The 26,806-nt window shown below is 46.6% G+C and overlaps 1 protein-coding gene across 3 annotated transcripts in view; it reads right to left on the reverse strand.

The window, feature by feature from the left end:
* Positions 1–4,732: 4,732 nt before the first annotated feature.
* Positions 4,733–26,806, reverse strand: part of vps13d (vacuolar protein sorting 13 homolog D) — a 62,117-nt gene continuing 40,043 nt past the window's right edge. For 2 of the 3 annotated variants that reach the window (XM_072449284.1, XM_072449282.1), the window contains 29 exons: positions 25,432–25,584; positions 24,627–24,762; positions 24,173–24,220; positions 23,799–23,949; positions 23,510–23,726; positions 20,368–20,615; positions 20,106–20,297; positions 19,220–19,346; positions 18,587–18,729; positions 18,329–18,459; positions 16,876–17,051; positions 13,807–13,930; positions 13,488–13,723; positions 12,893–12,986; positions 12,650–12,807; positions 12,203–12,311; positions 11,866–12,036; positions 11,596–11,700; positions 10,860–11,009; positions 8,580–8,729; positions 8,396–8,492; positions 8,166–8,314; positions 6,982–7,116; positions 6,731–6,898; positions 6,178–6,310; positions 5,912–6,107; positions 5,714–5,845; positions 5,403–5,643; positions 4,733–5,328 (listed from right to left, as the gene is read on the reverse strand). In XM_072449284.1, coding sequence (XP_072305385.1) covers positions 5,197–5,328; positions 5,403–5,643; positions 5,714–5,845; positions 5,912–6,107; positions 6,178–6,310; positions 6,731–6,898; positions 6,982–7,116; positions 8,166–8,314; positions 8,396–8,492; positions 8,580–8,729; positions 10,860–11,009; positions 11,596–11,700; positions 11,866–12,036; positions 12,203–12,311; positions 12,650–12,807; positions 12,893–12,986; positions 13,488–13,723; positions 13,807–13,930; positions 16,876–17,051; positions 18,329–18,459; positions 18,587–18,729; positions 19,220–19,346; positions 20,106–20,297; positions 20,368–20,615; positions 23,510–23,726; positions 23,799–23,949; positions 24,173–24,220; positions 24,627–24,762; positions 25,432–25,584 — 4,402 coding nt within the window. In that variant the 3' untranslated portion in view covers positions 4,733–5,196. The remainder of the gene's footprint in view (positions 5,329–5,402; positions 5,644–5,713; positions 5,846–5,911; positions 6,108–6,177; positions 6,311–6,730; positions 6,899–6,981; positions 7,117–8,165; positions 8,315–8,395; positions 8,493–8,579; positions 8,730–10,859; positions 11,010–11,595; positions 11,701–11,865; positions 12,037–12,202; positions 12,312–12,649; positions 12,808–12,892; positions 12,987–13,487; positions 13,724–13,806; positions 13,931–16,875; positions 17,052–18,328; positions 18,460–18,586; positions 18,730–19,219; positions 19,347–20,105; positions 20,298–20,367; positions 20,616–23,509; positions 23,727–23,798; positions 23,950–24,172; positions 24,221–24,626; positions 24,763–25,431; positions 25,585–26,806) is intronic. The other variant, XM_072449283.1, reaches the window with a different exon arrangement.

The following is a 26,806-nucleotide window of genomic DNA, read 5'->3' on the forward strand; positions in this document are numbered from 1 at the left end:
TGCAGATCTGAAAAGAAACTTGTGCTGTACTCAATACTACTCATGGTATTTTTAAATGTAATTAATTACAATGACATGTTAAAAGTGAAGTACAAAAAAATACTCAATTAGAGTATTTGTAATTAGTTACTTTCCACTCCTTATGATAACTATAACTAATATACAAATTAAAGGTACACTGCAGAGGTTTGAGGATAGTGGTGGGACCCCAAAAAATGTCCCTCAAAATAGAAAGCCAATATGATCACACTCCGCCACTTAGGAGCAGCGTATCGCGGCGCCCGGCGGCTGCTCAGCGCTCCGCTCGGCGCCCCCGCGGCCACTAAAATGCCCGCGGCGCGCGCACGGTTATCTTAAAGGTCCCATAACATGCAAAATTGACTTTTCAGAGCTTTTAACCTTCTTACATTGCTATTTGTGCTTCATATATGTACCCTGAGTGTTTTTTTTTTATTGATTCCCGCAGTGTTTAGCTATATTACAGACTATCTCCTTTCCTCGAATCTCCAAACTGACGGGGGTGTTCACAGGACCGCGTCATAATCACAGGCACCATCGTCACCATCCCCCCTCCCCCTCTCCCCTCTCGCCTCCCGTCTGCCGCCCCCTTCCCCCCGGCTCCGCGCTGCGCTGCTGCAGGCTGTGTCTCCCTATAAGCCCATTCCGGAGTTTTTCTGCTTCGATTTACGACGAAACACGGCTCAAAGAGGCCCAAAACTTCATTAATGATATCGCACTCTTTACTATTATCACAATGGTGAAGGTTGATGTGGCACTTGATGCAGCAATCGGGAAAATAAACGGAGAGAAGTTCTATCCGATACCGAAAAACCAGGAAATAAGAGCGCGATGGACATAAGACATCCTTCAGACGTATCGGTCTAGGGCTCTTCAGCCTCCCAAAGTTACTTGCCATTCTACCAGAGGAGTGTCCACCTCTTGGGCCACGCTGAAGGGTGTCCCACTGAATGACATCTGTGCTGCAGCTACGTGGGGTTCCTCCTGTACCTTCGCCCGAGTGAATGTGGCGGCTCCTCGTCCAGTGGCTCCAGTGGTGTTGTCCGCTTCTGCAATCGGCAACTAATCCTGGTAAGAGCAGACTCTTCGTGACCTTGTTGGTATGAGTCATCCAGGTGCTAAGCACCGTCCTCTGGCGGTCTGGAGGAATGAAATAGAATGAGAGTTACGTATGTAACTAAGGTTCTATGAATTCCGGATGACGGCCAGAGTTTCCTGTCACTCAGAGTTTTTGCGAGTGCATTTCGAAAGAAAAGAGCGCTGGGTGCGTCAGGTATATATATGGGCTGGCTCTGACGTCACCCATGTTACGTCCACCACGTGACTTTGTTGGTATTAATCTCGACCTGTGTGCTGCGCACATGTAGATATCCAGGTGCTAAGCACCGTCCTCTGGCGGTCATCCGGAATTCATAGAACCTTAGTTACATACGTAACTCTCGATTCGTCACTCTAATAAAAAAACGCACATGTGTGTGTGTTGTATCAGTCCACATGGGGGAGTGCGCATGCGCACTTCCGCCTAAGCCTAAAATCGTCCATTGCGCCTTTAATACCTGGCGGTATCTTTTCAGCATGGCGGGTGCCGGCTTCAGCATGGCGGGTGCCGGCTTCAGCATGGCGGGTGCCGGCTTCAGCATGGCGGGTGCCGGCTTCAGCATGGCGGGTGCCGGCTGCATGGCGGGTGCTGCGCCAAAAGCCCTCAGCGAGAACACTGCACTGTGTAACTTGTTTGGTGGAGGCTCTTGTGTCCATGGAGATGTACGTTAAGAGAACCTTTATTTGTCCCACAACAAGGGAAATTCCAGTGTTGCAACACAGATTAAGAACGGAAGTATAATAATGATAACAGATAACTTAGAAATAACTCTTATAATCTTAATATTAACACTCTTATTTACAGCTGTTATATGGACAGGGATGATTGACATTATGTCACAGTATTGCACATGTTTATTACATGTATTTGGACTCAAGAGTGAATAACACATTTACCTGCTCCAACTGAGAGACAGAGCACTGGAGCTGAGCAGTGACGAGCTGATGAAGGACATCGCTCTGAGTCTTTTACATACTGTAGATCTGTTCAGTCAGTCAGCAACCAGCATCTTATCTGTGCACCACCAGCACCACCTCTCAGCTCAGAGCATGTGGAGCTCCTTCAGCCGCCAGAAGAACTGCTCCAGTGTCATTCAAGCAGAGGAAAAGAACGAGTCCTGTGCTTCAGTGCAAGTCCACTTCAGAATCACCTGATCAATGAAACTTATCACTTCAGATACACATATTTCCTATAGCAATGCTCAAGAATAAACAAGTGTAATATCACTTCAAATTACTTTTGTTACTGCGTGTTGCAGTGACCAGCTGTTTGTCAATCGTTTATTACAATAAAACTTTCTTTGAAGTCCCTCTGTGTAACCTTTGTGTGCTTTTTCTATGTTTTTATTAAAAAGCTTTACTGTGTCCTTACTTTTGCATCTCTTATCTGGCCCATCTTCAAATTTAGATGTGTATATATAGATATATACATTATTAAAAAATAAATCCTTCTTTAAAAATCTTAATTTAACTCAAAAAGTCGGGTCGTATAATTCAATGAACATTTGCTTCAAACGGTATTAAAAAAAAAGTTTTTCACTCATAAAATTAATCTGATAATCTAAAAATCTGAGGCATTTTTGAGGACTATCTACACCTGTTTACTGAAGTATAAGTCATCTTTATTTATCCATCCATCCATTTCCTACAGCTTGTTCCCTTTCGGGGTCGCGGGTGACTGAAGCCTATCCCAGTGACTTCGGGCCTTATGTTTATCCTAATTTGCTGTACAATTACACATGCACAATAGCGCCCCTACTGGCCCCTGTCACTAACAGAGTTATTAAAAGTATTTTCCCTCTGGGATGAATAAACATCATTCTGATTCTGATCATCAGCACCTCCATTATAAATGAAATAAATGTTTAAAGACCCCAGAGGACTGTGAGCGATGAACACAGTTTACTGGAAGGGTGTTTTTGTCTCAAAGGGAAGTCTTAACTTTAATTTCCAAGCAGAACAACATCATTTATTTAGAATTTGAAACATGTCTTTTGTAAACACAGATATACAATAATCTGAAAAGCACTGAATTGCTGGTGTAAAGCACTCACTCACTCTAAACAGTCAATGATTAGATGTATTGTCTATCAGTGGTTCTCAAACTGTGTTACGCGTCCCACTAGTGGGACACGTTCTGTCATTGAATCCACATTTTTGTCCTTTTTGGAGCTAGCTCTTGTTCAGTGAAGCAAAAGTGTAGTCCTACTTGAGATCTGATTTAAACCTGAAATACTCCTGTTATAGACCTGGTTTAGATCTTATGGTACTCGTAATGCCAAATATTCCTCTCTCAAGGAGAGACACAGCGAGGAGAGAGGAGCCGAGGAGGGAGGAGCCGAGGAGAGAGGAGCCGAGAAGAGAGGAGCTGAGGAGAGAAGAGCAGAGGAGACACTGCGAGGAGAGAGAAGCTGAGGAGAGAAGCTGGAGGAGACATAGCAAGGAGAGAGGAGTCAAGGAGACAGGAGCCATGGAAAGTGGAGCTGAGGAGAGAGGAGGGGCAGGAGGAGGCATGAGCTGTTAGTCAGCTCAGGAGCTGCTCTGACCAAAATTACTTGAGAGTGAGAACTAAACTTAATCATTTTTTATTATTATCTCGGCTCCGCTTCTGATCTACTCCTCCTGTTCCGCTCCTCCTGTTCCGCTCCTCCTGATCCGCTCCTCCTGTTCCCCTCCTCCTGTTCCGCTCCTCCTGTTCCGCTCCTCCTGATCCGCTCCTCCTGTGCCGCTCCTCCTGATCCGCTCCTCCTGTTCCGCTCCTCCTGTTCCGGTCTTCCTGTTCCGGTCCTCCTGATCCGCTCCTCCTGTTCCGCTCCTCCTGTTCCGGTCCTCCTGATCCGCTCTTCCTGATCCGCTCCTCCTGTTCCGCTCCTCCAGATCCGCTCATCCTGTTCCACTCCTGTGAGTTGAATTGGAGTTGTAAATAGCTTGCGACTGTTGTGTCCTGCCCGTCTTCAGGACCAGAGCTCCCTCTGGTGGTGCTCTACTGCAGTATGTGGTACCATGGACAGCTCCTCAGGACACACCGCTGTTTGCTGATTGTACTGACCAGACCAAAACAATGTTGAACTCGTGTTTATTCTGTTTGTTTATTAAGTTCAAGCAAATGTTTAAAAGTCAGTTATTTGTGGACATAAAGTCGTCCACACAGCAGTTTGTCACATAGTAAAATAGGAATTACATTGGCTCACAGGGAAAAAGATAAAAAGATGAATGTAAGTTCATGAATTAATCTTCTACTGCTTGTTTCCGTTAGGGGTCGCGGGTGACTGGAGCCTATCCCAGTGACTTGGGCCTTGAGGATGTAAGTATTTGTTCTCAAAGTAAAGCTAGCAGCAGGTGACATTGTCGTAATTGATAGGCCTAAATGTTGTCAGTTCTATTACCACACACAATTCAAAATGCCTGATGTTTGATTATTAATGTAGGACTAAATAAACTGGTAGTGTCTGTTCTGTCTAAGTTCTGTTGGGTCACTCTGTAAGCTTGTTATTTTTAATAGCCATGATCTGGTGAACAATACTTTCACAGCGTATCTGCAGCAGAGATGGACGACAACACAATTGGAAGCATCTGACGACATTTAGAGAAGAGAAAGACACAAACAGACTTTAAGTCAAAGTGCTTGTGTTCTTTAATAAAGCAGTGGCCATGTGTCCAGTCCTCATGATCAACATGATCACTGACCAGTGCACTCACAGCATGTTCTACTCAGAATAATCTATCATACACAAAATAGCACTTCTGAGCTCATAATACAGTATGTACACTGCTCAGGAAGATTTAGAAACTACAAATATTCACATCAGCATCGGTTCATAAAATAATTTTATAACAAACATTACTGTCATATACATCTTCATTTAGTAGAAATACACCTAAATACACATGTGCATATGGATACCAAATCAGTGACACTGGGCGCATTTTTCTTTTCACTGGATTTTGTCAAACCAGCACAAAAGAGGAGATTAAAAGTGCGATTTGTCTGAGGATCAGGAGTCCAGCAGGATCAGGAGTCCAGCAGGATCAGGAGTCCAGCAGAATCAGGAGTCCAGCAGGATCAGGAGTCCAGCAGGATCAGGAGTCCAGCAGGAGGCAGACCTCGTGCTCCGACGCCGGGAGCATCAGCTGCTGCTCATAGTACAGACTCTTGGCATAATTGACTTCTTGAGAGATTTTGATGGCCAGATTTTCACTCTTGACATGGACCTGTGGTGTAGCACAGAGACAGGGTTAATGTCAGTAGGTTTAGGTCAGCATGAGCAGCACATGTGGAGTCACACCATAGGCTTCTGGTGGGAGGGGCCAGGAATAGCCACTCCGCTGCTGGTGCTCTCGGCCTTCTTGGTGAGCTGCACATAGACCTTGCCGTGGTCCTTGGAGACCAGGCAGTGGTACAGATCATCGTACTTGACCTCCAGGAAGATGGCCTCCCTGTCCACGTAATCGCCTGGCTTCAGGAAGTACACCACTTTAGAGGAGATGAGCACGCAGTAGGTGTCGATGGGCTCCACGGCGATGAAGCTGCCAAAGAGAACACAGTCAGACTGAGCGGCTGTAGTGTGACCTGGCTCTGCAGGACATGGACACTTACAACTCAGAGTGGATGTTGTCTGTGAGTTGGAAGAGCTGCTCTTGGCCCTCGGCCTGTGTGGCCGAGTACCTGGGCAGCAGGCCCTGGGGCCCCTTACAGCAGCGAGGCTTCCGGACACGCTGCACGTTCAGCCTGGGACAGAACAAAACACTATAACACTGAGAAACAACCTTTGTATCCAGGAAGAGCCGAGCTCACCTGTGGTTACTGAGGCTCGCCATGTCCCGGACTGTCTGAGCAGTCTCAGAGGCAAAGTCCAAAGCTCCTGCCACCGGCTTGGTTACCGTGCCAACAAGGCCTTTCCCCAGACCGGAGAAGAAGCCAGTAACCCCTCCCTCTGTCTTCACCCCCTCCACTGTGGACGTGATGATGCTGGTCATGCCTCCGATGATCCCTGAGGAGAGCAGAGGTTCACACAGTGAGGACATGACTGAGCACCGGGACACAGCACCCAGAGGACTCACCATGAGCCAGGCCGTGGATGCCCGCCACCAGGTGCTCTCCACTGGTGGCCCCGTGATAGCGGATGTACTCCCTCTCACTCTGGTGCCTGTTGTCCATGGTCTTCCCCAGGCCGTCCGACAGAGTCCCTGCAAACTGACCACACAAAGAGGATTTTGTCATCTTCCATAAGAGCGCTCCGCTATGTGAGCAAACAAATGTTTTCTTGTTGCGAGTGTTGTGTGTCGATAAACAGGAAACAGCTGATGCTAACGTGTGCTAGCTTTGTTTTACCACCGCTGTCGACTCGACATATACATTTGCATAAATGGAAATATAGCACAAGATCTAGTCAGTGTTGAGGTGAGAAATGATATGATTTCTGCTTTTTGCCATCTTGTTGTGTTCTCTTTTATCCAAACTCTCACAGCTCACTGTGGATCGCTTGAATTGACCGGTGCATTTCGCTGGAGACACTTTTGGACTCTACCAATCAGCACCAAAATGAACCAGTGGAAACATATCTCGTGTCCTCTCACCTCTGCACAGAGGAGGAGCTGCTGTGGGAGTTCTTACTTTGGCAGCAGAGTTGGAGACACCATGGGTCACGTTGCGGATGAGGCCTCCCACGTTGCCGTATTTGATGAGCTCGGACACACCCTCGCTGACATCGTTGAGGAGGCCCATGGGGTTCCCCAGGAAGTCCACGGAGCCCAGGATCTGTGCAGCCTGGCTCAGCAGCTCCTGCCAAACACACTCGCACCTTTAAACATCAACTGGACCAGCATCGGTCTCAGGTCTTTGCTCTGACCCAAACAGTAGAGTACCTCTCTGAAGTGCTTGAGGATGTCGTTGATGATGATTTCCTGGGTCTCGTACGGGTGCACTCGGGTGAACGGGTACATGTTGATGACAGCGTCTTCAAAGCGGATCAGAGGGAAGCCCAGCGTGCCTTTGAGAGCCTGTGCCATCAGGACAGGAGTTGGTGTGGTTGGACAGGATGTTTTACAATAAAATGTAATACGTTTATATTTTAGAGGTGGAAGAGAGATAAAAAGTATATTGTCTATAATGAAAACTATTTAAATTAGCTCATCTTTTTGTGCAATAATTGAACCTCAACCAAGATCGTTAAAGACATTTCAGATGTTTTTTTACAAATATTGTCTGAATATCATTATAGAGATCATGAAAAAAGATTATATATTAATTTTAGTCAATATTTCCCTACATTTCATTGCAAATATGCAGTAACATTAATGAAATGTTTTTATAATGTAATAAAACAACACATTCATGTTCAGTCTCATTTTCACTGAGCTTAAACAGCTGATCTAGTTTGTCTCTGTTTATGTCAGCATTTATATTAGAATTCTCAACCAGAGCTTTTAAAGGAGGGGTTTGTATGAGTTTTAGTTAAAAGAATAATCAGTAAATGTAAAAGCAATTCCTGGGTTTCAGATGACGTCACAACATTCTACAGGCCAATGATGGAGCAGCTACAATTGAGTGTTAAAATACAGATTTTTGTGGTAATCCAAGAGGCAAATGAGTCTTGTCACTTATAGAACGTGAACGTGTGAATTTTACCTTTTAGATATTTCATGGCAAAGTACAATGTGATCAATAGGGAAACCATCTGAGACTATGACATCATCAGGGTGTTTTCACATGCAGGAATTTGATTTGTCATAATCTCAGACATTGGGCAGGAACTATTAAAGATTCACTGTTTCTGAAGAAATAAGTGTATAGAGAAAAAAGTGATTCATTATTTGTTTGGGATCGTCTCCACAAACTGTGGCTTAAGATCCTTCCAACAGACAACAAGCACATATTTGTCTGAGTGAAATAAGAACAATCACAGAACTGTCCACTGCTCCAGCTCAATATTAAACTGGAGTGATTTTGAATGTTGTGATGTCACGTGACCACAGCCTACTTCAGCAGACACTTGCCAAGCCGAAGCTAAAACACTTTCCAGTCAGGTTAATGTTCCCCCGAGCTTCACCTTCAGATCCAGAGGCAGCTTGTGCGAGGTGAAGACGCTGAGTTTGATCTGAGGAAGGCTGATCTTCAGGTTTTCAAAGTAGTAGCGCTTGGGCGGTCCAGCGTTCTCGTTGGGCCTGTCATGGATGTTCTCGTCCAGCCTCTCCAGCTCTGTACAGACGGTCTTACATGAACCTACTGAAGCTCAAAGACGTATGGACACTAGAGACCTCGGGCACTTTAATAACGCACCTGCTTCTGTCTCCCCAAATCTAAAGAAATGCAGCAGTTTGAGCAGCAGCTTCTCCTCGACGATCACAGTGAAGCGTCGAGTGGTCACCATCAGGTGCTGTGGGCAGAGGTGTGTTTAAGGCCACATAAAGGTCTAGAAAAAGAGATCAATTTGTAGATCATCACAGAACAGTTGATGGAGCACCTTAAAGAGCTGTGTGAGCTGCAGAGTACTGGGCACTTTGACAGAGTTGACCTGCAGTGCGTCCCCTGTGTCGGCCGCACTGTTGTCCCCAGAGCTGGGGCTCACACACAGCATGACCGGGTGAGTGGTGCCCAGCAGCTGGTTGTCCACCTGACACATACATGCAACACACACAACATATCAAGAGTCATACTTTTAACAAACTAAAAAAAACCAACACTAAGGAAAATGTACCATTAATAACAATTATACAAAGTAAAAGGAACAGCACATTTTATTCAGGTTGACTGGTCAACATCACGCCATTTGAGCCCAACACTTGATTTGAGATGATATATTGATTACTGACCGTTCTATAAGACTTTTGTGATTCAAACATTATGTATATGTCCAGTTTTGGGCAAAAAACAGATTTGATAATAAAGTTTGCTGCTCTGACCGAGCACACATCAGGTCAGAGAAGTACATGTGTGTTGAGTTGATGGCAAGTTCACAGTTTCACTTATGAATCTTTTTCCTTTTACAAACACAACCTATTCAACTTAGGGCCTTGGGGCCAGATCAGTGTTTTTCTCTTGTTTACTGGTTTCATTTTGGGATAGTCCTGGTTTAGAGCTGGTTGGTACACGTCTAGTTCTAGTTCAACCCTGGGCAATGTTGATAAAGCCTTTTGAATATATTCATCTTTTTAAACAGATGGGACAGGGACATTTTGTGAGACCATAAATTATGTAAAAAGTGGTGACCTCAGACCCTCAGGAAAATGTGCACCAAGAGTACAGCAGTGCTATGAGTGCCGTGAGTGCCATGAGTGCTGTGACTGAGTGCTGTGACTGAGTGCTGTGAGTGTGAGTGCTGTGAGTGTGAGTGCTGTGAGTGTGAGTGTGAGTGCTGTGAGTGTGAGTGCTGTGAGTGTTGTGAGTGTGAGTGCTGTGAGTGAGTGCTGTGAGTGTGAGTGTTGTGAGTGTGAGTGCTGTGAGTGTGAGTGCTGTGAGTGTGAGTGCTGTGAGTGTGAGTGCTGTGAGTGTGAGTGCTGTGAGTGTGAGTGCTGCGAGTGTGAGTGCTGCGAGTGTGAGTGCTGCGAGTGTGAGTGTGAGTGTGAGTGCGAGTGTTGCGAGTGTGAGTGCTGTGAGTGTGAGTGCTGTGAGTGTGAGTGCTGTGTGAGTGTGAGTGCTGTGAGTGTGAGTGCTGTGAGTGTGAGTGCTGTGTGAGTGTGAGTGCTGTGAGTGTGAGTGCTGTGAGTGTGAGTGCTGTGAGTGTTGTGAGTGTGAGTGCTGTGAGTGCTGTGAGTGTGAGTGCTGTGAGTGTGAGTGCTGTGAGTGTTGTGAGTGTGAGTGCTGTGAGTGAGTGCTGTGAGTGTGAGTGTTGTGAGTGTGAGTGCTGTGAGTGAGTGCTGTGAGTGTTGTGAGTGTTGTGAGTGTGAGTGCTGTGAGTGTTGTGAGTGTGAGTGCTGTGAGTGAGTGCTGTGAGTGTTGTGAGTGTTGTGAGTGTGAGTGCTGTGAGTGTTGTGAGTGTGAGTGCTGTGAGTGTGAGTGCTGTGAGTGCTGTGAGTGTTGTGAGTGTGAGTGCTGTGAGTGTTGTGAGTGTGAGTGCTGTGAGTGAGTGCTGTGAGTGTTGTGAGTGTTGTGAGTGTGAGTGCTGTGAGTGTTGTGAGTGTGAGTGCTGTGAGTGTGAGTGCTGTGAGTGCTGTGAGTGTTGTGAGTGTTGTGAGTGTGAGTGCTGTGAGTGTTGTGAGTGTGAGTGCTGTGAGTGCTGTGAGTGTGTGAGTGCTGTGAGTGCGAGTGCTGTGAGTGTGAGTGCGAGTGCTGTGAGTGTGAGTGCGAGTGCTGTGAGTGTGAGTGCTGTGAGTGTGAGTGCTGTGAGTGTGAGTGCTGTGAGTGTGAGTGCTGTGAGTGTGAGTGCTGTGAGTGTGAGTGCTGCGAGTGTGAGTGCTGCGAGTGTGAGTGTGAGTGTGAGTGCTGCGAGTGTGAGTGCTGTGAGTGTGAGTGCTGTGAGTGTGAGTGCTGTGTGAGTGTGAGTGCTGTGAGTGTGAGTGCTGTGAGTGTGAGTGCTGTGTGAGTGTGAGTGCTGTGAGTGTGAGTGCTGTGAGTGTGAGTGCTGTGTGAGTGTGAGTGCTGTGAGTGTGAGTGTTGTGAGTGTGAGTGCTGTGAGTGTCATGAGTGCAGTGAGTGCAGTGAGTGCTGTGAGTGCTGTGAGTGCTGTGAGTGTCGTGAGAGTCGTGAGTGTCATGAGTGCTGTGAGTGCTGTGAGTGCCGTGAGTGCTGCGAGTGCTGGTGTCACCTGGATGCTCTGGATGCTGAGCTCTAACACCTCGTTGGCTGCCGTCCTGGTGAAGTGGACGTTGATACCAGACAGTGTAGTGAAGACCAGCTCCTCTGGGACTCTGTTGACCAGGGAGACCCCCACCCCCTCGTCCAGGGTCACCAGCACCTGTGCACAGAGGGACAAAGATCCAGAGATCCAGCTAGCTCCATATGAACCATTAGAACATGTTAGTCTGTGCTCACTCTCCCACAGACGGGTCACTATAACGGGCTTGAAACAGTTGTTAAGGCCTGGCTCTGGGTCCATGTCACCCAGACACAACTCATGTTTTCAGAAATGCAGTCAACATAATACCTGAATTAAACGTTTCAATTATAAGGCTGAGCTCAGCAACTCACAGAAAGAAATGTGGTAACACTGTGTGGCTGTGACATGTGGCTAAGGTTACAGGAAACTACTTCCACTTTATCCTCAGCATTTTCTTCTATTCTTCACTTCTCAGAGCCTCTACGCCACTGTTTATATCTGCTTTTTGCCCTCTTGTTTTCACCGGAGTCTGTGTTCTCTTTTATCCAACCGTCTCGCACTATAGCGATCGGGAGCAGCTTCACCTCTCATGTCCCACTTTGACCCTACCGGTCTATTAAAGCGCTCCACACAATGGAGACACTTTCAGTCCGTACAATCTGCTCCAAAGTGAACCAGTGGAAATGTGGCTGGAGTTATCTACAGTAAGTTCAGGGGCCAATACCTCCAGCTCCTGCTCTGTCTCCGTCTCCTTGGGCTTCTCTTCCTTGTCCAGCTCCTGCTCTGTGGTGGGGGAGCCAGACATGCTCCGTCTTAAGTTATCACTGATCTGCACACAGAGGACACAGAGCTACAGAGTGGAACCAGGGTCATACGAGTGACGTTGTACTCCGAACACGAGTGATGTTGTACTCGGAATACGAGTGATGTTGTACTCCGAATACGAGTGATGTTGTACTCTGAACACAAAGCCTTAGTCCAGAGTGAGACTTACCTGGAGGACACGGGTGGGTCCGCCTGGGAGCACCTGCACAGAGAGCACCCCAGAACCAGGCCTCATCTTCTGGTTGATGAACTGCTGCTCTGGGCTGGGAGCCTGGGGACCCGAGTCTGGGCCTAGTACCACCTCTGCCCCGTCATACAGACCTGCCACACCACATTTGACCTGACAAAGCACCGAGAGCACAGCAAGTTAGCTCAAGTCACACTAAGAGATTGTACAGCAGGAGGCATAGAAACATATTTATTTGTGAGAATTGTTGGTCTCCTCGAGGACATCTTCTTGTGGATGTCATGACAGAGGCAAAGCTGTGCTAACATGCAGTACCAACCTGAACCACAAGGCGGGGCAGGCCACAGGTGAGCATGCCAGAGCTGAAGTACCAGGTCTGAGTGGTGCTGCGGCGGGAGTCCGGCCTCCTCAGCATCAGGGGCTCAAAACTGGAACAGACACAGGCATGACTCGAGCTTAGCTAGACTGTTAGCTAACCACATGGGGGGATATAAAGGACACTTCAACTTGGCCCACAACAATTAACTAGCTATGCTAGCTAAACTAATTTCCTCAGCAAACACACTCAGAAACACGTCAGTTCAACAGTGTGTGACACTGCATCAGTGATGAATGTGAGCGTCTCTGCAGAGTTCAGTTGTGTTTGTGGTTTAGTTCTATTGTTTACTTGATGCTCTCTTTTTAAATGTCAGATATAAACTAACATGTTTGCAGTTGTATTAGACTGTAGCAGCTGTTCTGTGACGTTTCTATTACCAATACCAACCTGTTGTCAGAAACTGCTGCAAGTCCAGCGATGTCCAGCACCAGAGAAGAGTCCAGGGGCCGGGGCTGGGCAGGCTTGCTCTGTGGAGGGGATGAGCCTTCATGACATAACATGCCTGTCCCCGTCATCCTCCAGAGCTGAGAGCGCTTCCCAGGCTCCTGTCAAACATTGTTTGTTAGTGCCCAACACACATTTCAAGTATTGTCTGTTTCTTGAGTCATTGAAAAGAAAGTCCATCTGTACCTTCTGTTTCAGAATGACTCTTTGTGTCTTAGTGTCCACATCAAGCACCAGCTCGGCACAGCTCACCAGACGTTTCTTTCTCCCGTCCACTTTCCTGTCGCAACAAAACCAGACTTTAGAGTTTAACCAACAACCGTGAACAGCAGTGGTGGAAGAAATACTCAACTTTGTTTCTTCAGTAAAAGTATACAAAATTTCCCCTTGTGTGGATATTAAAGGATTATCTTACCTCTTATCTTATAAATACAAGAGCAAAAATAATCACCCACATAACCATAAAAGTATCACCAAAAGAATTCTATTACCGTTTTATTTATACTTCTAGGGTAGTAAGTGGTAGTTAGTATTGAATCAAATGTACTTATGTAGTTAAGTTGAACTTGCCGGATCTCACTATAAACATGAAAAAGAATACTCACCCTTAAATCATATGGAAAGTACTTTATATTTAAGTCCAATTAAAGAAGTCCAGAAAGTAGAGACTTGGCCTCAAATGTAGTAAAGTAAAAGTAAAAAGTATCTACAGTAAAATTGACTACATTTTTACAGTGACTGAGGTATAGCTGCAGAATAAGAGAAAGGATGTGACTCGTACTGTGAGAAGGTGTGCGTGGCTGCGATGTAGATGAAGTTCTCATAGTAGAGCTTGTTGTATTCTCTGAAGTTGTTCATGTCGGCGGTGACCTCGGACGACCCCGCCCCCTTGACGGAGAGGCTGAGGTAGGGCAGCAGCGTGGGCTCGTCGCAGGCGTAGTCCAGCACCGCTCCGGCCTTCACCTCTGTGCGCAGCTTCATGTCTGCCACCCCGTGCTGCCAGAACTGGACGGGCACCTGCAGGGCGGGTAGTGTGCCATCAGAAACCTTCTTCTGCACCTCGAGGACGGCTGCGAGCGTGCGGACGGACAGCAGCTTACCTCGGAGATGTTCTGGACGCGGAAAGGTGGGGGCAGTTGGTCCGTGTCGCTGAAGGAGATCTGATACGTGGCTCCTTTCAGGCTGATTTCTGTTCGCAGAAAGAAACAACTGCCCAAGGTGTCTCTGTAATGGAGAAGACGAAGCAGCATTAGCACGCAGTAGAACACTGGGAGGCCCTTTCACACGCTGCGTTCTAGAATGGAGCCAAAATGAAGATCAGAACACGTGTATTGTATTTGAGCTTCACAAAAAGTATAGCTTGTGGTAAAGTATGCAATATGAATGAAAACTATTGTGAGGTGGACACAGTAAAAGTGTTTAAAGAAGGCTCTCATCACTCACATGGTTCTATTTCATCCTTACTGACCGCCAGAGGGCGGTGCTGAAGCACTAAATGAATGTTCCCTTCGCACATGCGCAGTTCGAGTAATTATACCAAATGAGTCACACCTGCGACCCTGGATGGCACCCAGAGGTAATATATTCCCCCGCCATCCATCACTCCGTTCTCTTTATCTTCTCGCGTGCGGTTCGTATTACAAAGAACTTGACTTTTCAGTCGCTTAAAGTCCTACTACCTTGTGGTTGGAGCTGCGGATTTCGCCCTCCGAGGACTGTGACGATTTATTTTTCACTGAGATTTACAGGTATTTCTTAAGCTCTCGGACATTTCCTGCCACACCTGAGAGGGAAACATATTCTGGTTCGGTCCGACAACACCTCCACGGTTTATCACATCAACCATCAGGGAGGTGTCAGATCGGCTCGGCTCCTCGAGGTGTCTCGCAATCTGTTGAGATGGGCTGCGCATCGTCTGTCCACACTGACAGCTGTGTATCTGCCGGGAGAAAGCAATTCCGTGGCAGACTTTCTTTCACGGCAGTAACCCCTTCCGGGAGAGTGGTCCCTCCACCCCGAGGTGGTGCACACGATTTGGGGCCTTTTTGGTCAGGCGCAAGTAGATTTGTTCGCCTCAGAAGAGTCGACCCACTGCCCGCTATGGTTCTCCCTCGCCAGGGCGCCGGGCTCTTTAGGCCAGGATGCGCTGGCACACGCATGGCCTCAGGGCCTTCTGTACGCATTTCCTCCTCCTCCACTGATTTGGCCCACCCTACAGAGGGTCCTCCAAGAGGGTCACAGGCTATTGCTGATAGCCTCGTGCTGGCCGGCACAGCCGTGGTTTCCGTTACTGTACAGCCTGTGCTGCAGCCCTCTGTGGCCCCTTCCGGCCAGGAGAGATCTACTGTCTCAGTTGAGGGGTCAGATTTGGCATCCGAACCCTCAACGCCTCCGGCTGTGGGTATGGCCGTTGGCGAGTCCGAGCCACAGCTAACTGGCCTCGCCGATGCGGTTAAACAAACGCTTCTGAATGCCAGGGCTGCCTCTACTCGTCAGCAGTATGAGAACAGGTGGAAGCTGTTTTCCCAGTGGTGTTCTGCCCACGGTGAGGACCCGGTGTCCTGTTCAGTGCCTCTCATCTTGGAGTTTCTCCAATCTCTCCTTGATGATGGCCGGTCCCCGTCGACCCTGGAAGTATATGTTGCTGCCATATCTTGTAATCATGGTTTGGTCAACAATTGTACTGTGGGGAGTCATAACTTGGTTTCACTTTTTTTTACGGGGAGCTTGTAGGGGTCCCATTCGGACTCTCCCTTTCCCTGAGAGTGTTCACACGATGTGTGAAAGCAGCCCTTGCACCTTTGCAGGCCAACGGACTGAAAGTCCTACCATATCTGATGACTGGCTAATTTGCGCTCCATCCCGAGCGCAAGTCATCCGGGATACAGCACGCTCCACGTGCCCCAATATGGGACTTGTCAGTGGTGTCAGATTCCCTCTGCCAACCTCCATTTGAACCCTTGGCACAGGCGGACTTTAAATGGCTGTCTGGGAAGACTGCATTCTTGTTGGCCATGGTCTCCGCGAAAAGAGTCAGTGAGTTACATGTCCTTTCGGTCAGTCCCACATGTCTCAGATGGAGCTTGGATGACTCTGGTGTCACCTTATGGCTGAATCTGAAGTTTCTGCCCAAGGTGTTGTCCCGCGCTCATTGCAACCGGCCTTTGAGTTTGGCTCGGTATGAGCCCCCAGCTGGAGAAGACAGGGACAGGCTCCGGTCATTGTGCCCAGTGAGGGGATTGCAGGCCTATATTGCGGCAACTGCAGACATAAGACGCTCAGACCAGCTGTTCGTATGCTACGGTGGTGCTAAGAAGGGCTGTCCACTATCCAGACAGCGTCTTTCGCATTGGGTTGTCGATGTGATTCGCTGTGCTTACAGTGTGGCAGGACTCCCCCCACCGCCCGGCGTGAGGGCTCATTCCACCAGAAGCGTCTCCACAGCCTCGCATTAAGCTCCATTGGGAGCTTAATGCGAGGCTGCATCTTGGACTGGGCCGGGCACTTTTGCCAGATTCTACAGCGTCAATGTGGCCGCTCCACATCCTCTTGGTGTGGTTCTCCAGGAATCCCCAGGTCCTTCTCACTGAGGTATGTGCTTGGGATTCTTCATGACATAGCTGGTATTATGTCATTCAGTGCTTCAGCCCCGCCCTCTGGCGGTCAGTAGGGATGAAATAGAACGAAAGGTTACATATGTAACTACGGTTCTATGAATCCCGGATGACCGCCAGAGGCGCTCTGTCACTCCGAATCCTTGCGGTTTCGCGAGAAGATTGATAGGAAGGATAGGAAGGAGAAGAGTGATGGATGGCGGGGGAATATATTACCTCTGGGTGCCATCCAGGGTCACAGGTGTGACTCATTTGGTATAATTACTCGAACTGCGCATGTGCGAAGGGAACATTCATTCAGTGCTTCAGCACCGCTGTCTGGCGGTCATCTGGGATTTATAGAACCGTAGTTACATATGTAACTTTCGTTTTACCCTGACAAAACCACCTTGAGTTTTCATTTTGAGGAAGGGAGAGAGTGTGAAAAGTGTCTCTCACCTCCATCTGAGGTCATGACATCATCACATCTAGTTATATTGCGCTTGACTTCAGCCTCCGTTCGGGGAGTTAGAATGTTGTTAGTTTGTACACATTTAAAGGGTCCAGAGGGCTGACCTCATGTTGATGTGGAAGGACTTGTTCTTGTTGATCTCGAAGCCTCCACACCAGGTGCAGTGGGGCGTGTCCATGAGGCGCACACACAGGAGCTGGTCATAGTCGTTGCGTGGCCAGTGGAACACCACGCTGGAGCCTGGCAGAGTGGAGATGTAGCCGTCCGGGTTCACTGTGCCCTAAAACACAAATTAAGATTGTTTTTGTTACGTTCAAGAGCAAGTCATTTTTGTACTGAACTGTGAATAATGCAGACTCTGCACTAATAAATCATACCACAATTGTATTGCACTAATCGTGGGTGTACAGCAGTTGTGCTGCTGCGGCTTTTGTTATTTAACCTACACTGTTAAATATCACTGTTTTTGCCAACCTGGGGGTTGTGATTTTTATACAATGTTTGTGTTATTCCTGTTGTGTTGAATTATTTTGTATTTTTCTATGACGTAGTGCACCCAAGCACTACGCGCCAAAGACACATTTCCCTTGAAGGGACAATAAAGTTTAACTTAACTTACTCAACATGGTTACAGTTAATCTGATCTTCAAATTATTTGATTTGGGATCAAAAAAGTATCTAATTAGAGTATATTTAAAATTGCATGTGTTATGATTAAGGCTGGGGGATATGGGGGGAAATGTAACCAACCACACTTTCATTGATTTAAATTTAAAATTAGATCTTCTTCCATCTTATTGAAAACAGACTGTTGCATTGAAGAATGCACTGGGATTACTACAAATTTATTTTATCTTGATAGGACCAATAATGACCACCACATTTAAGTTTGGACAGTTTATGTACTGAAGAGTAATATTAAGTCTAATTGCATAAGCATGTTATGCTATCGACAGAAACACATGCAATGTCAATGTGCTAAATAAGGTCTTAAAGATCCTATATTATGCTATTTTTCCCGTGTGGGCGCGTTACAGGTACAGAGTGCTCCCTGGAGGACGGGCTGAAACAGGGAAGAGTGCTGCGGCGCTCACCAGGACGATTGTAGCCCCTGTCCGTCTGCTCATCCGAGGGGAAGGATAGAGACTATTCTCTGCTAAATACTGCAGAATCAATCAAAAAACCACTTTGGGCAGATTGATGAGGCATCAATAGCACTGTAAGTTAATTAGCATGATATAGGCCCTTTAAGTTTCACTCAGACACAGGGAGAGAAGAGAGAAGCTGCGGCTACATCAGGATGAGGGAGGGGGAGTCACACGAGAGGAGGGAAGGAGGGATTAGACGTGAGGAGACTAAAGGGACAAGCTGTGACCCTGACTCTGTTCTTTCTCCTAAAAAAGGGAGTGCAAACTGCACTTCAGTACCTCACACTGCTACTGCCACAGGATTGGCTGGTGGACGTGGCCAATAAAATGTGCAAGCTTCATCATCGAGATTGACCGCTCTGTCGATCTTTAACTTTTGGTCTTAGTTTTAATGCAGATGTTTCCTTACCTTGCCCCGTGCAAATTCTCTCTGTGCAAAAGCCAGTTTGTGAGAAGATCGGTTATCCAGAAGGTAGCGGGGTGCAAAGGTCACGATGTGGGTGTCTCTGTAGCGCCCTTTCCCCTTCCTCACATTTATGCCTGCACAAACAAGGACAGGTTTGTACTCACTGCTTGATGGAGCCAATCACACAGCCTTCAAACACTAAAAATAAAAAATCACGGTGATCAACTAAAATCACCGTGACGCTGTAATGCAGCTGCTCACCGATATTATAGATGAGTCCAGGTCTGTTTCCGTGCTGAATGACCTTCACTGCCCTCACACCGCTGCCTCCATCCAGAGAGAAGCCCTGGCACCAGCCTGGAACACCGTCAGGGTGGATGCCCTTCCCGATGCGCATGGTACACCTGGTCCAGACAGGACAAGTGAGTTGTGTGTCCCGTGTTAGGGCATTGTACGGCTCGTGTTAGGGCATCATGTGGCCCGTGTTGGGGCGTTGTACGGCTCGTGTTAGGGCATCATGTGGCCCGTGTTGGGGCGTTGTGCGGCCCGTGTTGGGGCGTCGTGCGGCCCGTGTTAGGGCGTCGTGCGGCCCGTGTTAGGGTGTTGTGTGGTTCCTGTTATGGCGTGCGGGCCGCGTTAGGGCGTTGTGCAGCCCATGTTAGGACGTTGTATGGCCCGTGTGAGGGCATTGTGCGGCCCCTGTTAGGGTGTTGTGTGGTTCGTGTTAGGGCGTTGTGCGGCCCGTGTTAGGGGGTTGTGCGGCCCGTGTTAGGGCGTTGTGCGGCCCGTGTTAGGGCGTCGTGCGGTCGTGCGGCCCGTGTTAGGGCGTCGTGCGGCCCGTGTTAGGGCGTTGAACGTGTTGGGGCTGTGCTGCGCTCTACACTTGTTACTCACATAGCCGGCTGCTCCTTGTCAGTGTAGCAGAAGAGAAGCGGGCTGAGGCTGCGGGCCAACTCATGCTCTTCAAACTGACCCGCGGCATCGGTTTTTCCATTGTCCTGACGAAATATCAATGGCAGACCTGGAAAAAGAGACAATAAAAACAAGCTTTTCACTATATTATAAAGGGGGTTCCCATCAGACATTAGATCAGATTGAAATGTTGTGTGACAATTATAATTTCCAAAATAACAGGAATCAACGTTTATAGATTAAAATGTTATAGACATGAATGATTATCATTTTGATATTTGTATAATAGCAAAAACAACAACCATCAAGACATAATGTATACGAGTGTTGTCATGATACTAAATTGCAAACTATTTTGATACCAAGGAATAGGCTCAGTACTCGATACAAGTTTATGCTTTTTTTTAGATAATAGCAATGTTGTTGCAGATTATCTCGATTATCATAATAAAACAGCTGTAAAAATAAAAAAAACAACTGTTGTATTTGGAAGACAAAGTAGTATGCATTTTAAACAGTAAATAAATAAATAAATAGTATTTAGATAAAAGCTAGAACAATATTTTTGGGGTTCAATATTTATCATGTGTACTTTTTTTTCTTATTCTGGATACTAACTAATGACTCAGTGTTTCAGTCTGCTATTTATTTATGGAAGTTAAAGTTTTTACATTTAGAAAAGGGTTTACTAGGATTATTATTATTCTTTTGGGTTTTTAAATCAGTTTCCATATTATCATTAATTATTTTTTTTTTGCAGCAGCCTAGGTCTATGTATGAGAAATAGCAGAAATAAAGCATAGGTGCTGTTTAAGCAGTGTATATACAGAATATACTCCAGGCTTACTTAACTTCGAACTCTTCTTACCAGTTTTGTTGATAAGCCAATATGGAGCAGAGACGAGGATCTTGAGCGCCCCCTGTGCTCTAAGAAGGATGCGAATGGTGAGGCAAAGCAGCCGTTTGTTACTGTCGTACAACCTCATGCGGACAACATAGTTTTGAGTCCCGGGTGGGATTAGAAGCTCTTTGCACACAGAGAAGTTCTCCAGCAGAACACCTACAACAGACCAGAATAGAATAGAATACAGCATGTTTCAGAGCAGGGCGGTCAGCGCGTTTAGTCAAACCTAGCTCCATGTTCTGAGCGGTGTCGGCCGAGTGCAGTACAGCCTCCTTCCCTGGCTTCAGACAGCCCTTGATGGAGCTGCTTTTGATGTAGAAGTTGAGGTCACACGGCAGCAGGTTGACCAGGACCAAGGTGGGCAGCAGGTAGACCGTGTGTCCCGGCTGACGATAGATCTGCTGAGGTCCACCGCTCACTCGCTTGGCTGGCTGCTGATCAGGATAGTTTTCTTTTCTGATGACCACACTAAATCTGTGACAGGCAAGAGCATGGTTAAAGGGTCCGCTTCCAGTTAACAAAACTATCTGGTAGAAAAAGCTTCAGTTGTAGTCATCTGGACTCAGTTTGAAAAAATTGACGTTTCGAATCTCATCCAAGAGTCATTGTCAATAAAAGAATTTAGATCGAGAACTCCGATATTAATACTGTTCTGTGGTAAGACCCGCCCATTGGGAGGAGCCTTCCTGAAGTACAAGAAGAACAGCACAGGAAGAGCAAAGGACGCCAAATCAATAAGTTCAACATTCTTTTGAACAAAAAGAATGCAGGTGAGGTCGAGCTAGACATTAGGACTGAGACAGACAAATTAGCGACCAGCAAAAACAATTGGATTAAGAACCTATCAGATCGTGTTCTGACACAGGCAGAAAAGGAGGTGCTCTCTAAAGGTCTCAACTTTTCTGTCACCTCTAAACACATCCCTACAGAGGACTACATCACAGCCACTGAAACTGCAATTAGGAACAACAAAATGACTGAATCGGAGGCTACAGACCTGAGGTTACGTGTCACAGCGACCCTGAAGAGTGCCAAACCACCTCCTTCAAATATCACATCTGAAGAGAGAAAAGCACTTTCAGCACTGGAAAAAGATCATAGCATCAACATCCTCCCAGCAGACAAGGGACGTTGCACTGTGATTCTCAACGCAGCTGATTACGAAGCCAAAGTCCACACCCTCCTCGAGGACACGACCACATACGAACGCTTGAAAAGAGATCCGACCAGTGGCTACAAGAAGAAAGTGATAGACTGTTTACAAAGGCTGGAAAAAGAGGAAGTGATAGACCGGCCTCTGTATTACAGACTGTATCCTGGTGAAGCCATGCCTTGCATTTATGGCCTTCCAAAAATACACAAAAAGGATGTTCCACTCAGACCCATAGTGTGCAGCACAGATTCCATCACTTACAATGTGGCCAAGCATTTAACAACTATATTGGCTCCGCTTGTGGGGAATTCGGAACATCATGTGGAAAACACGCACAACTTTGTGGATAAAGTGAAACATCTCCAACTGGACCCAGATGACCTCATGGTTTCATATGATGTTGTGTCCCTGTTCACCTGCATCCCGACCTCTGATGCAGTAGCAGCGGTGAGGATCAGACTGCTGGAAGACACCACCCTACAGGAAAGGACCAAACTGACACCTGAACACATATGTAAACTGTTGGACATCTGTCTGAACACCACCTACTTTCAATTCCGGGGACAATTTTACAGACAGATTCATGGCTGTGCCATGGGCTCGCCCGTCTCTCCCATAGTGGCCAACCTGTACATGGAGCACTTTGAGAAGAAGGCACTGGCCTCATTCTCAGGCATAGCCCCAAAACTGTGGCTTCGCTATGTCGATGATACGTTTGTAACAATCAAGGAACAAGAGCTGGAAGCCTTCTCTGATCACATCAATGCTGTGGACCCACATATCAGGTTTACAAGAGAAGACTCTAAGGAGAATCGCTTGGCCTTTCTTGATTGTTCCACGATCAGAGGAGAGGACGGAAAACTCCAAATAGAAGTATATAGGAAACCTACACACACGGACCAGTATCTGCTCTTTGGCTCCAACCACCCACTACAGCACAAGCTGGGTGTGATCAGAACCTTACAACACAGAGCTCAAGGTGTGCCCACCAGCTCAGAGGGCAAGAAGAAAGAGGAAAAACATGTCCGAAATGCCCTCTCAGCCTGTGGTTACCCCGCTTGGGCTCTCAACAGAGTGAAGAGAACCAAGAAGCAGGACAAAAGTGAAACTGAACAGAGAAGGAAGGGTGTTTCTATCCCTTATGTGTCTGGCCTGTCGGAAAAACTGCAGAGAATTTTTAGACAACACAAAGTCCCTGTTTATTTTAAACCAGGTAACACTTTAAGACAAAAACTGGTTCACCCTAAGGACAAGTTGCCGACTCAAAAACAGAGCAATGTAGTTTATTCGATCCAATGCAGTGAAGAAAGCTGTAAAGAACGGTACATAGGTGAGACTAAACAGCCTCTACACAAGAGGCTCTATCAGCACAGAAGAAATACAAGTTCAGGACCACAGAGTGCCGTGCATCTCCATCTTGAAGCCTCTAATCACTCGTTTGAAGACGGTGAGGTGAAGGTTTTAAGCAGGGAGAAAAGATGGTTTGAAAGAGGAGTCAAGGAGGCTATTTTTGTTAAAAAAGAAAGACCTTCTTTAAACAGAAATGGAGGGCTCAGATTCAATCTTCCTGGTATCTATAATTGAATACTGAACCCCTGGAGAGGTAGAGGACCAGGACCAGGACATTTAGATGCTAATCAGGTACTCAGGGTGGTTGAGCCAGGGTCTCACAAAGACAAAGAGGATTCTAATAGCCCATTAAAATTCTGATTAGGCTAGCTCGGTAGATACAAGGGGGGAGTTTCTGTTGAAACAAACAACTCTTTCTACTTCAGGAAGGTTCCTCCCAATGGGCGGGTCTTACCACAGAACAGTATTAATATCGGAGTTCTCGATCTAAATTCTTTTATTGACAATGACTCTTGGATGAGAGTCGAAACGTCTATTTTTTCAAACTGAGTCCAGATGACTACAACTGAAGCTTTTTCTACTATGGAACACGCCTGGACGAATGAGGGATTACACCGACAAAACTATCTAGTATTCAAGATAGATCAAGAATAGATAGTTCAACTATCCCTTGATGAATTTTTTCCTTTAATCGCACACATTGTATGTGTGTGTGTGTGTGTGTGTGTGCGCGTGCATGTGTGTGTGTGCGTGCATGTGTGTGTGTGTGTGAATGTGACACATTTTGTGACACTTTCAAATGACAAGTCAGAAAGTCAAGTCTAAAGTGTTTCGTCAGTCATGTACGAGTGTGAGTAAGACACACCTGAAGTTGCGCTTTTCAGAGTCATCAAAGTCTGCAGACTGGCACTCTCTCCTGCTGCTGCTCAGCTCTCCAGAGCGCTCCACGCTGGTCCAGTGGATGGGCACTTTACAGAAGAACAAGCCCATGCCTTTGGGCCGAGCCTGCAGACGCCACGAGGTCAGATGAAGAGGCACCGCCAGGGCCTCACTGGGCAAGATGGGAGGCAGAACCACTGGTTCTGAAATGAAGACGAAGGCACTTTAGACGAGAACTCAAACACACCATTCTCACTCAGTCTGGAGAACATTACTGTCTGGAGCTGAGGGGCTGTCCAGGCGCACTTCCATAGGAACATCCAGTCTGTTCTTCACCACCAGGGCTGAGCGCACGGTTATCACCTTCCTGGCACTGCCTTCCATGGTGATGGCAAAGACCACTCGCACCGGGGGCAGAGCAGAGAACTGTGGGGGCAAAAGGGGGCAATCTTTAATGTCTGTTCACAACCTGAACAGACATTAAAGTCTTAAAGAGGCAAAGACGTAAGTAGAAGTAGTAGTAGTAGAATCAATAAAGCATTACTAACAATGACTTTTGTCAGTATGTAAGTGAATCATGAATGAGTACAAAGTGTGTAGTGTGCCAGTTGTTTTATTGGACCGTGAGACAGACACTTCAGAGACTTACATAGACATGTGGATGGATGATGTTTGTTCTGCTCAATGGACTGCCCACCTGTGGACAGGAGGCACATTACTTCTAACTAACTTATTAAGTGTTAAATGCTCAATACATTCATCAAAAAACAAAACAAAACATGTGAAAGATTTATCATACATTTGGTTAAAGGTTTAAAAGGTTTATTATGAAAGTTGGTCACAGTTCAGTGTTCAGTGTTACTCTACATTACAATCTACTTTTATTACAGGAAAGCCTCAAATTTAAGATAAGTTACATCAAATTCAGCTCAGAGAACAGAAGACCATTTACCATATGAGGAGAAATGGAGTTGAGTGTAGTAAGTTTGGGGATTGTGAGACTATGTCACTAATACCTCTCAACAGAGGAGCTCTGTTGACCAGTGCTAACATGACAATAGTGATCATGGCTCAGGGAGAGAAGCCAGGGCCGAGGGCCTCACCGTGTTGGAGGAGCTGTTCCTGTCTGGAGCAGCATATCTGAAGAACACACCCACTTTATCCACAGACACAGGTTTGATCTGCTCCCATCCGCAGACCCGCACCAGCAGCTGGTGCAGCTTCAGCTCGTGAGTGTGTCTGTGCAAAGGACAGAGTTACACTGAGATACAGGTGAAAAGTGTACAGAGAGCGCACGGTGATGACATTTCAAACCAATGACATGGCAGCACTGCCAAATGGTTAACACTTTTCATCAATTTTTCCTTAGTTAAAAAGATTTTTTAAATGTCTTCATGGTCATACTCCTGGCATTATGTGTGTATTGTGATGTGTGTAATGTGTGAGGATCAGAGCTGGAATAAGTGGGAGCTGCAAAGTGAAAAGGTGCTGGACGGCTCTGGGTCAGTCAGCGTTCTCCGTGAGAACCCTAAAATGTCATGGGATGTAGATACAACTCTTTTTATCTATGCCTTTTCTACTGTAGTGTTTTCTGTTTGGGCTGACGCCGTTAAAAGCTCTAACCAGGTACTTCTCGGGGGTGGAGCCATAGCTGAAGCATCTTGAGTTCAAACAGGCTCTAGCTGTATGTCCTGTCCAATAAACACAGCCAATAATCGATCAAATTAAAATATCTAATAAAAATAAAAGCTTAACTAGGGATGGGGCCTTCAAATTAGCCTGTGCCTTATTTTCACTGACATTGGTTATATAATACTAATACTAATAATAATAATAAAAATCATAATAATAATAATAATAAATTGCCCTGTCCCTGTCAAATAAATAAAAATAGAGCAGCGAGCCCACCTGTGGCGCAGCTTCTCCCTGGCCTCAAACTCAAAGGGCAGCTCAGCTCCGGGCAGCACCTCCCTCCACTGGCTCACACTGTGGGGATCATCAGCTCCTGGACCGTGCACCTCTGAGATGGAGTCTGCACTGCTGCTGTGTGACAGGGCCACTCTGTAACACATAAGGGCGGCTGTAGCTCAGTGGTAGAGTGCTCGTCTTCTGATCCAAAGGTCGGCGGTTCGACTCCCCACTCAGTCAGAGCGGTCAGATCCACTGGCCTGCAGGTTGGCGGTACGATCGCAACTGTGAATACTGCCGTTGTGTCCTTAACCCAACTCGCCCCCCAGTGTCTGAGTATATCTGGGGTGTCGGTGTAATCCCTCATTCGTCCAGGCGTGTACCATAGTAGAAAAATCTTCAGTTGTAGTCATTTTTTTTTAGAAAAAAAAAAAGACATTTCGACTCTCATCCAAGAGTCATTGTCAATAACAGAATTTAGGTCGGGAACTCCGATATTTATACTCTTCTGTGGTAAGACCAGCCCATTGGGCGGAGCCTTCCTGAAGTAGAAAGAGTTGTTTGTTTCAACAGAAACTCCCCCCTTGTATCTACCGAGCTAACCTATTCAGAATTTTAATGGGCTATTAGAATCCTCTTTGTCTTTGTGAGACCCTGGCTCAACCACCCTGAGGACCTGATTAGCATCTAAATGTCCTGGTCCTCTACCTTTCCAGGGGTTCAGTATACCATTATAGATACCAGGAAGATTGAATCTTAGCCCTCCATTCCTGTTTAAAGAAGGTCTTTCTTTTTTAACAAAAATAGCTTCCTTAACTCCTCTTTCAAACCATCTTTTTTCCCTGCTTAGAATCTTCACCTCACCGTCTTCAAACGAGTGATTAGAGGCTTTCAAGATGGAAGATGCCTTGCATTTATGGCCTTCCAAAAATACACAAAAAGGATGTTCCACTCAGACCCATAGTGTGCAGCACAGATTCCATCACTTACAATGTGGCCAAGCATTTAACAACTATATTGGCTCCACTTGTGGGGAATTCGGAACATCATGTGGAAAACACGCACAACTTTGTGGATAAAGTGAAACATCTCCAACTGGACCCAGATGACCTCATGGTTTCATATGATGTTGTGTCCCTGTTCACCTGCATCCCGACCTCTGATGCAGTAGCAGCGGTGAGGATCAGACTGCTGGAAGACACCACCCTACAGGAAAGGACCAAACTGACACCTGAACACATATGTAAACTGTTGGACATCTGTCTGAACACCACTTACTTTCAATTCCAGGGACAATTTTACAGACAGATTCATGGCTGTGCCATGGGCTCGCCCGTCTCTCCCATAGTGGCCAACCTGTACATGGAGCACTTTG

The sequence above is a fragment of the Eucyclogobius newberryi genome, unplaced genomic scaffold, assembly GCF_026437365.1.
Source record: "Eucyclogobius newberryi isolate DKJ021-1_F unplaced genomic scaffold, fEucNew1.0.hap1 SCAF_17, whole genome shotgun sequence".
Taxonomy (NCBI): Eukaryota; Metazoa; Chordata; class Actinopteri; order Gobiiformes; family Gobiidae; genus Eucyclogobius; species Eucyclogobius newberryi.